The 10527-nt window shown below is 36.8% G+C and overlaps 1 protein-coding gene across 1 annotated transcript; it reads right to left on the reverse strand.

Moving 5' to 3' along the window:
• Positions 1-421: 421 nt before the first annotated feature.
• gid8a (GID complex subunit 8 homolog a (S. cerevisiae)) lies at positions 422-8699 on the reverse strand. The gene is made up of 5 exons (XM_053504921.1): positions 8599-8699; positions 7861-8005; positions 5389-5585; positions 3801-3998; positions 422-1870 (listed from the first exon to the last, which is right to left on the reverse strand). The coding sequence occupies exons 2-5, from the start codon at positions 7979-7981 to the stop codon at positions 1697-1699; spliced, it is 690 nt and encodes a 229-aa protein (XP_053360896.1). The 5' UTR covers positions 7982-8005; positions 8599-8699; the 3' UTR covers positions 422-1696.
• Between the last annotated feature and the right edge of the window lie 1828 nt (positions 8700-10527).

Raw genomic sequence — 10527 nt, forward strand, 5'->3', positions numbered from 1 at the left:
ACCAAGTTTGAACATTCAAAAACTAATCCTTACCCTATGAAATTCTTCTTAACTGTACAAGTACCGGTAAAAACAGTTAAAAATCTATGCAATGGCATCTTAATGATATAGTCACTATTCCTTCTAAGCTGTAAATGACTTGTTCCTTACTCCTGTGCTGTTAAACATGTTTTTTTGTTCAGGTTAACAGTTTTTTTTTTTTTTTTAACTTCCCTTCAATATCAGCACCGTTTCATATTCATGCAGCTGCTTTTGATTATGCTATACTTCAGAACATACTTTGGATCCTGAGGGGAAGACCAGAAAGCGAGTACTGCTGGACAGGAATTACAGAAGGGACATGTTCAAAGATATACAGTATTTGCAGACTCATGCCTTAAACACTGATGAAGTGTGTGGGATCAAAGAGGCAAGATCAACATTTTGTTTCAAAGAAATACTTTATTGTACCTGAAATTTGAATTTAAAAGCAGCAGAGGCTGAAGAATGTGTTGTTGAATAAATAACATAAAAATGACAACTATAAATAAACTTCAGTAGCATGTACAAATCTAAAATAAAAAGAGTGATGTAGAAATTATCAAGCCATTTAAAAAATGAGTTTAAAATGAAAAAATTACTTATTCTGAAAAAAAAAAAAAAAATTTCACCCACATTCACCTGCTTGACATGTTCATTCACCTGTGCTCACCATTTAAGCAAGCTAATTAAGTGAAAATGCAAGGCTTCCAACCTTCTCTCTCAAACAATAAAAACATACACACAGTCTCATGCACACACACCTCAACATAGTCAACCAATACAAGGCACAGCAAAAGGACAGACCAGAAGACTGTGTCCCTACCCATCAAAAACACACCAACTGTTAAAAAAAAATTCAGAAAAATTATGTATTGATTTCCACTGGGAAACAATCCTGAAACATTTCCATACAGAAAATGAAATTTAAGCTTAACACTTACCTAACGATTAGGGGTGTAAATATCAGGTATCGGCACAATACAGTATAATTTTAATTCCACAGATTACAAGCAATATTTGATGATACAGATGAATCCGCTACAATTAAAATTCTATTTAGCAGGGAGCGGGTAGTAAGCCTACCTTTGACTTGCAAATAATGAGGTACTGCTTTTAGTATCAGTGTTATTAGCAAATCACCTTGCTAGCTTATTTACATGAGCTGGATACTTTTTTTTAAAGAACCAATTGTTTGTTCTTTTAAGTATCGATATCTAATCAATCTAACTATTAATTTTTGCTTTTATTCAGATTATTCATTGCCTTAATTCAAACTTTCTGAATGCTACACCCCTAAATTCTTTGCTGTTTTTTACACTTTTAATTTAGATGGAAAAATAGCATTAAATGTATATGGGGGAAAAAAAAGGTAGACCAAACAGAAAATAAAAAGCCAGTACTTTAAAAAAAACAAGATGAATAACATTTGCAAATAAAAGGTCAATAGTATATAATTATTTTCATTCTGAAAGCTAAATTAATTTGATATATTTACTTTGATTAGCATATCTGCTTTGAAAATATAATACAATATACAGTTAAGTTATTCCTCTTGTACGAGATGCAAACAAATTGCTAGTTCATATTCGTTCATATAGATGGTCCATTCACTGACTTTATAAATGGGGGGGGAGATGTTACAGTATAGCACAGATGTCCATGTTGTTGCCAGTTCTTACTTGGGCTCCTCAATTGTGCCCTTACTAATGTCTGTCATTTTGGGGTATTTGACTTTTTTCTGGTCAAGTTCATTCTGAGCCCATAACAAGAGCTTTAGCAGCTTGGCCAGTTTTGGTGTCGACTCTCTGTTTTCATAGTCGAGTACTGCCTGGTTCACCTCACTCCAAACCTGCAAGAGAAGACATTTCTTAGCATAAAACCTTCCTTACGCAATGATGCCACCATGTGGATAAGAAGCAGAACATAATTAAAACTAGCTCAATTCTTTTGTTTCTTTTATAACAATTACAACACTTCTAACAGTTACACAATTACTTAAACCATTAACAAAAGAACAATATTGATCATCTTATTACAGTGGAACCTGTTAAAGGATTGGATATTTTAGACAAGTAAAGCGTCAACTTCCAAAAATGATGTGTTGGAAGCATGTAAAATCGACAAGTGTAAGATTATGAGCGACTTTGACGAGGGCAAAAGAAGTGATGGTGACAAACAGGGAGGCAATGAGAGAGTAATGGATGCCCAAGGTTCTTTTATGTACATGGGAAGTAAAAGCCTGCCCACCTGGTCAGATCCTTTATGTGGAGGGCAGGATGCATCTGTGTCAGGTGTAATTGTAGGTCCCCCCTAATTTCAATTCTCAGTTTTAAAATTATAATCGCCCAATCACAGCAAGTCTTAATATTAGTCAAATACAACATCAGACAAGCAACATAACTCTTTTCACCATGGTCTTATTTAACAAAACAGGGCTGCCTGTTGTTTTGGAACCCATAAATAAACAGAATCTGGGCTGCTTTCCTCATGACGCTCTGGCAGTTCTTTGCTTCAGCTGGCTTCAGTTCCTGTTTGTTTTTGGGACATTTAGTGTCGTACAGTAACATTTCATCACTTTTTAATGATGGCCATTGCATTATTTCGACAAGCTTATGCAAAATACAGTATAATGCTTATTTAACTTTTTTATTTTTTTAGTTAAGTCGCATTCAGTTATCTTTAAAACCTTGAATTGATGACAAAAGAGTCAGACCACTGTGTAGAGTCCTCTTCATCACATCCCAAAGATTGAGGTTAAATTCTTGACTCTGTGGTGAATTTCCAGTCAAGGAGTGAATTCAGCCCCCCCACAAACATGCTTGTACATTAGACACTAGGCATGTCAGTGCATAACTTCTTCCACCTCTCTTCTTACCCTGATTTGCCCATGACTCCGCATGATCTTTTCCCAGTGCTCTATAGTCCATTCTTTATGCCCCCTAGCAAATTGAATACTTTTACCTGATTAGCCTCACTGCCAAGTGGTTTGCGCTTAAGGCTACACAGCTGGTTAGTCCCAAATCTTTTAAATTTTCTTTGCGTTGTAGGGGTGAAAATCCTCTTACTTTCACTATTAAACATAGCTCTACTGTGTGTGTGTGTATATATATATATATATATATATATATATATATATATAAAAAATTTGATTTCACCAAGCGTCTTAGTGATCCATCATCGCACTCATTCAGGATGTTTTTCTGACCCTTGTTAAACAGAATAACATCTTTGCCATGACCACAGAATACATCTTCTACATCAGTTAAGATTTAATAACTCATTGCCAGGTGAACTGTATTGATCACTGCAGTAATTATCCAATGGAAGACTTTTAACTACTTTTTTTTAGCCTTTTTTTCTATTTTGAATATTATATTGAAAAAATTTGATACAGGTGGCACAATGGCCTAGGGGTTAGCACTATCGACTGCAGTCCAAAGAAATGCAGGTTAGGCTAATTGACTTTCCACAAAATTGCCCATAAAAAAAAAAAAATGGGTGTGTGAGTGTATGCATGTTGCGACACACACACACACACACACACACACACACACACACACACACACACACACACACACACACACACACCAGTTCCATTGTCAGCATCCATGCTTACACCATAATATGAATCATTGAATTGTTATCCGCTTTTTTTCACTATTTCTTACACCCTCAAATTAAAGCTTAAAGTCTACACATTAGCTCCAGTGAAGGGAACATCATTTTGGTAATATACTGTATAGTATCCACACCCGTACACATACAGTATACCCCCTCACCTTCTGTCGCTGCATCATGTTTAGAAGATCTCCAAAAGGTGAGTCTTCAGGGTTGTCAAATGCAAGCAGGGCCAGAGTTCGCTCCATCTCGGTTAGACATTCCCTGCTCTCCTCACCTTGTTCAGCCAGCTGTGACTGCGCAAACTCCAGTGCAGCCTCAGTTTCCCGCAAACGGATCAGTTCAATCAGATGCTGCTGCTGCAAAAGAGGAAAACCTATTTCAATATTTCAGATCTAGCACAAGGGCACCTTTCATCTCCACGTCTTTTGTAACCTCTCAGACTACTACACACCTCAATTTAAGAGAGAGTTTTGTTGGTCGACCACTCCTAGGGAGGTTAATAATGAACTTGAATGTCCACAGTCTGAATGTAGACAGATTGAGTCTAATCACTTCAGAAATGGTTTGGTAACCTTTGGATGAGCATCAACAACTTTTTTTTCTGAGGTATTCAAAAACATTTATTTATAAGAATAAGTGATGCACTGCCACAAAAGTGTTTTTCAAGATCAGACTTTTCTTTAAATAAAGCATCTTGCCCACTAATTAAAAACATCTCGCTCTGATTTCTCCTTATTAACCAAATCATTCCTAATGTTTGCATAATTTTGCCACACAGATATGCCATTTGATTTTTTTTTCCTTCAAAATTACAATGACATGGCATGATATATAAATATAGATATAAATATATTAGTTAACTGGGTTCTCTCCATCTACTTTTAAAACTTTTAGTGTAAAAAACCTGAAGAAGTTTTGGTCACATTTCTTCAAAACCAGTTTGTAAACCCTTTAAGAATTTTTTAAGGCAGAAACAGATACAGTCATAGGGAAAAGACAGTACATTATCCTTCAATGACGTGTTTATTTATAATTTATTGTTCACTTTCGCCATAGTTCTTCCTCAGACACCCTAAAATCTGCCAGTAGAATTTGCTATTGATGAATGCACAATGCTGCCAATGTCAAAAAAGACAATGAGCATGCATTTGGTTGAGCGGTGGACCACATTGAAGGTCTTCCTGATTTCTTATCATCTTCCAGTGACGTTCTTCCACTCTTGAAGCGTGCATGCCATTCAAATCACCCCGAACAACTTACCGCAGCATTACCGTAAACTAGCCATATCATTTTAAACATCTCTGGGCAGATTTGCCCAGTTTCATGCAGAAATTCACGGTTGCTCTGTTCTAACTTAGGAAACAGCAGACGTGATAACGCGCGTTGCACAGCTCCCAATGTACACAGGACGATGTCTTTTGGCACACTGACTATCAGTGCTCCCGGTGACTGTGCATGGAGCCTTGTGCTGACATTTTTGTGGGTCTCACTACAGTAATACAATGAATTTCTATCTAGTAATTTTGTCCCAAACTGTAAACCAACATGTACAAACCATGTGAAGAAATAAAAGCACCGTATAATTCTTGTATAAATTTTTGATATACATTTTCATTCTGTGCTGTAACCACAGATCGCTAATGTATAAGCTATTTTCAAAGATGATTTTAAGACCATTTCTTTTTGCTTTGGATCAGGCTTGTGGCCTACAAATTTGTGGTTAAGAATAAAAAGAATAAGATATACCTGAAGATGGAAGTACAGATATCGGTTGGCGTCCAAGAGTTCTGGATGAAGGCTATTAATGAGAGAGATGGCTTCCTGAATCTGCCCTTTCAAAATCATCTCCCTGATCTTTATCCTCTCATCCAGCGAGTCCAGATCCACACTGGGCTCAATGCCTGACTCTATCCGGAACTTCTCTGCAGCCTCTTTAAAACCCTCTGTGAAACACAAACATTTCTTAATCTAGTGGTTGTTTATTTTTATCACATAAATGTGTGATGTAACTGATGATAGTGTGTACACTATGGCCTGCTTTCATCAAAAAGATTAAATTCAGCCGGTAAGTCACAGTGAGAATTAGGAGATGAAAACGTCAAGTGGGTTCAAAAAGCTCTAGCTCACTTCTGCAATAAAAATCTGCCTTTGAAAACAAATAAATCCCAACAAAATGACATGGAAATAATATCACAGACTACTTTTAGGTCTTGGGGACAGCCTAAAAATATTACCTTAGTTAATTAACCAGTTTTATGCAGTGATAAAAAAAAAATAGGCCTCCTCAACTCTAAAGCTCTTCTCATGACAGTTTTGGAATTTTAAAACACAACAACTGAAACAGTTTTCCAGCAGAACTAGGGCTGAAACAATTCCTCAAGTAACTCGAGTAATTCGATTACAAAAAAAATATCGAGGCAAAGTCTTCAGCCTTAAAGCTTCTTTTAATTCATCTTAAAAGCTTGCGTTATGTTTTTGAATTATTTCTTTGGCGTGACACAGCGCGCTTGAGGATGCAAGCCGCCAGTGAACACTGTAGAAGAAAATGCGCTTATGTCACCCACAAAGCGGAAGGAGACTCAAATAGTTAGCTGTGTACTGATTTGAGGGAGTGTTCTGATTTGAACAGTGTTGTGGGTGGGAAAATGGAAGGGAGCGATAAAAATATCAGCGAGCCAAGAAAAAAAAAAAAAAAGCAAGAGAAAATTACAGAAACTGTCAGTAAAGGCTTATGTTATGCCTGAGCTGTAGAGCTGTGAACATTTAGTTCTAAAAGTAAAGTTGCACAGCTGATGTTTTTGTATAATTATTTACTTTAATGTGTGCCTTAGTATTTTTTTTAAACTTCAAGTCATTTGAAATACCTTTTTTTTTTTAGTTTTTGCATCTGAGTAAAGGCTTTAAAATAAGAATGTATGGCATTGTAATGCACTCAACTCATCTTAGTCAACTTTAAGCTATTCCTTGTATTGTGAATAATGACAATGTTTATTTTTGATAACATGCTGTATGCATTTAAAAAATAAAAGAAGATTTTTCTTCAAAGTAGACCAATTAAGCTTTGTTTCTCTTATATATATTTTACATTGCTGTTTAATTAAGCAAAAGTACATTTTATCTGATTGCTCGATTAAATTTTTTGTAGAATACTCGATTACTTAAATATTCGATAGCTACAGCCCTATAATAAACTAAAGGTGAGACATTCACATTGAATACAGGACAAAGTAGATGTGACGGGGGAAGGGGGGGTCAGAAAGAGGAAGTATTTCTTAGCAGACTAACCACTGGACATAGCAACTTTAATAGTACTTACAGTAGGTAAACACCCAACAGGATTCTGTGAGGAACGCCATGAAAGTAAGACTGACGAACATGTACTGGTCTCGTGCAGAAAATATCCGCAAGAGTGGCTAGATATGGTGGCACAGCTCTTGGTGGCAATTTTTTTTTTTGAGGACAACTGGACTGAAAAGTTAGCTTTAAAGGACAGAGAAGCCGAGGAAAGAGATATATATTGGTAGTGGTTATGCAACTTACAGAACTTCAACTAAAGATGCAGAGTGGTACAGAGAGGAAATTGGCTTCAAGAGGCCAGAGAGATGAGGGAGAATGAGAACTACAGTTGGCGGTAAAGTAACCAACCACTGTTAACAACAAAGAAGAAACTTACTTCTATTTGTGATTAGAGACAAATATCTAAATATTTCAGGCACCTTTACTCATAACAGTGAAACAAATAAGGAAGCTTAAACATTTACAACATATGGCTATCACTTACAGCATGAGTCATCCAGAATGTCTTCCATTTATTTTATTGCATATGAACAGCTTCCATCAATGGTGATAGCGTTTGAAACTACGACCTTCCGATCAGTAATCCTAACATTTTAACCACTGAATCACCCCTGTACTAAAGTCAGTAGTTAATTTGGCAGACACTCTTACCCAGAAACATTCTGAACAGACATATGATAAAGATATAAAATGTTTAAATAACCTTTAAAAAACACACACAACAGAAGAGACCATTCATTTATATGAAAAACTGGATGAAATGAAACAGAACTAGATGAAGCAGCAAGTGTAAACTTTTAGCCATGTAAAAGTTTTCCTAGGGCTGCCACACAGCAACTACATACTATATAGTATTCAAGTGCCATTTATGGCAAAATTCCTACACAGACATATGAGTAAATGCAAATGAAACTGGCTTACCGGTTACTAAATAGTTCATGATGAGACGGTTCATATCTGCTCTTTGAATGTGCACGTTATTCATTTTCTCCATCCATTCCTCCTTCGTGATATCTTCAGGCTTTTCCGCATAACTCATCATGGATCTGTCACTAAAGTAGTTCTCCTATAAAACGCCCGTTAAATTAAAATATATACTGAGATGCTCACTCATGTAATAAAACACACACACACACACACACACACAAATGTTTCTGCTAATATACTACGTGACCCCCTTTAAAAAGCCTGAGACATCTGGCTCTTCTTGTCAAGTGCATGCAACAGTTGGTCAGCGGTGGATGAACGAATAGAGCAGCAGCTACAGCAGCGTCAGGCGGCGTTTCGTATTTTCGCGGTGTTTTCAACCTCGTATCGTTGTTCAGTCAAACGACTGTTAACTAACGTTACACTTCATTTTAGAACAACTAATTTTTAAATCTAAAATGGCATCATATAAAAGTGTGTTTAAGAGCTTTTAAAATAAAATTGCGACAAAGCTATACATTTGGTATTTTTCTCGGTGGTGTACAAAATAATGGCGGCCTCAAGAGGAAGCAAAACAATCGAGTCTGAAACTTAAAACGACTATCACAGAAAAGACACAAAACAGCCCAAATTGGATAGCGCAAAATCCACATGCAGGTCAATAATGTCGATAGCAGTCCGTTTCTTTTGGTTAAATATGTAAAGCACATTTATTTACGATAAAATACTTACTAAATAAATATTGGCGATGGCGCTGGGCCTTAGGCTGAAATCACGCGATACAACAGTGCGTGCAGGACGAGATTTCACAGAATCTCTGTGATTGGCCAGGACCGTAACGGCGCAGTTGCTGAGGCAGAGCTGTTCGGGTTGCCAAATCCTTTGTTTCTGGAATAATGTTTGTTACGAAATCTCTCTCGCCCTCTCTCTGCCTTAAGAAATATAATAGAAAATATTATAAGGTATTACTAAGATCATTAGATGACATTTAAATTAGATTACATTTGCAATTTTCCTCAGGATTAGGAAAGATTGATCGTATATTATATTTGCATTTAATTCGGACAATTCGTGTTAAAAATAAGACTACGTTTGTTTGATTTTTTAATTCGTTTTCCGTTTCAAAATCAAATCATACTATATCTAATTAAAATAAATATTTTATGTAGAAAATAGAGGCATATATATCTTATGATGAAACTTTAAAATATCGCTACCCTTTCCTTTATTTCGTCACATTCCGTATTGTACAGGGTTATAGAGACGATTGTCGAACGGGTGACTGTAGAGAATATGATGGTTTATTTATTAACGCGATCTAGACATTCCATTCGACTCGTAAAATTTACAAGTAGAAAACACTGCGTCTACAATAGCCAAATGAGAACTGTCAAAGCATAATTTAAAATTTAAGTCGTTATGATTTCGTTTTCCCTATCCGTGTTATAATGACATGTTTCTAAGTAGATTAATTTAAAAAACAAAGAATAAACTGCGTGTTCTCATATACAGTATTATGCTGTAATGTCATTGTTAATAGATCATTTCGATGTAATCATATCTATATCAGGCCTAACATTAGACAGATTTAGACACATGGAAAAATAAGAGGTTTATAAATGAAGTATATATATCAATAAATCTATTTTCAGGCTAATGCTTTATGCAGAGGTTTTATCCACGTATTGTTTCTGCTATCACTATTTAAAACATAAGGTTATAGTTACAGAATGTAACTAATAGTAAACATCTAAATATGTTTTAACATCTTCCATATAGTCAACATCAACAAAGAAATTGTTTAGAAATACAGAAACAAATTCGCGCAGTCCTGCGCAGACTAGCGCCTCTGGTCTCGCGGGAGAAATGGCTGATGTGACATTTTGTTCGAGGTTTCGTTGCTGGACAATCTTGCACATTTGCCCCAAGGCGTAAGCCTGCATTAGGATGTAGTTCTTGGCCAGCAGCAGTGTGGCGAGCGCTGACAGTTTCAGGTTGTGATTTCCGCTGTACGGTATCGCGGCACGCAGATCGTCCAGAGCGGCGTTCACATCGCGCATGCGCCGTCGCTCGCGCGCGTTAACAGCCAGGCGCGAGCTTCTGGGATGGACTGCGGATGCAAGAGATCGCATTTTGTTTAGATTCGTCAGGAGACTGAAAACCTCTTTCGTTGGCGTTCGTTAGGGTGGAACCTGCGTGTAGTCCTGTTCGTGGTTTTCCCGAGACGACGCCGACGAAACACATACTGCAGGCTGACCAAAACTGTTTCCACCTGCGTTCATTGTTTCGCACAGTCACCTCCACCTGAGCGCTTTTAATCTCACTGCGCTGTTTCGCTATATAACAGCACCGGCACTGATCAGGGATTAGAAACCTGTCCAATGAAATCAGGGAGTAATCACAAACAGTTTGTTTTCACACAGTTTGTCAAAGCATGACACAAACACATTAACGGGGCAGATCACAGGTGGCGAGGGAATACAGGGCGGGAGATGAGTTAGTTTATTTTGTACTCGATTAGATTATGTCGCATTGGTGACCTCCATTTTGTTATTGCTGCTCAAAAATATTATCATAATGCTCAAGAGAGTCCTCAGGGTGAAAAGATTATAACGGATTTTTCTAGTTTCAAAACAACATCACTGATGTTTTTAGGCCAGA

The sequence above is a fragment of the Clarias gariepinus genome, chromosome 9 (genome assembly GCF_024256425.1).
Source record: "Clarias gariepinus isolate MV-2021 ecotype Netherlands chromosome 9, CGAR_prim_01v2, whole genome shotgun sequence".
In the NCBI taxonomy this organism is placed as follows: Eukaryota; Metazoa; Chordata; class Actinopteri; order Siluriformes; family Clariidae; genus Clarias; species Clarias gariepinus.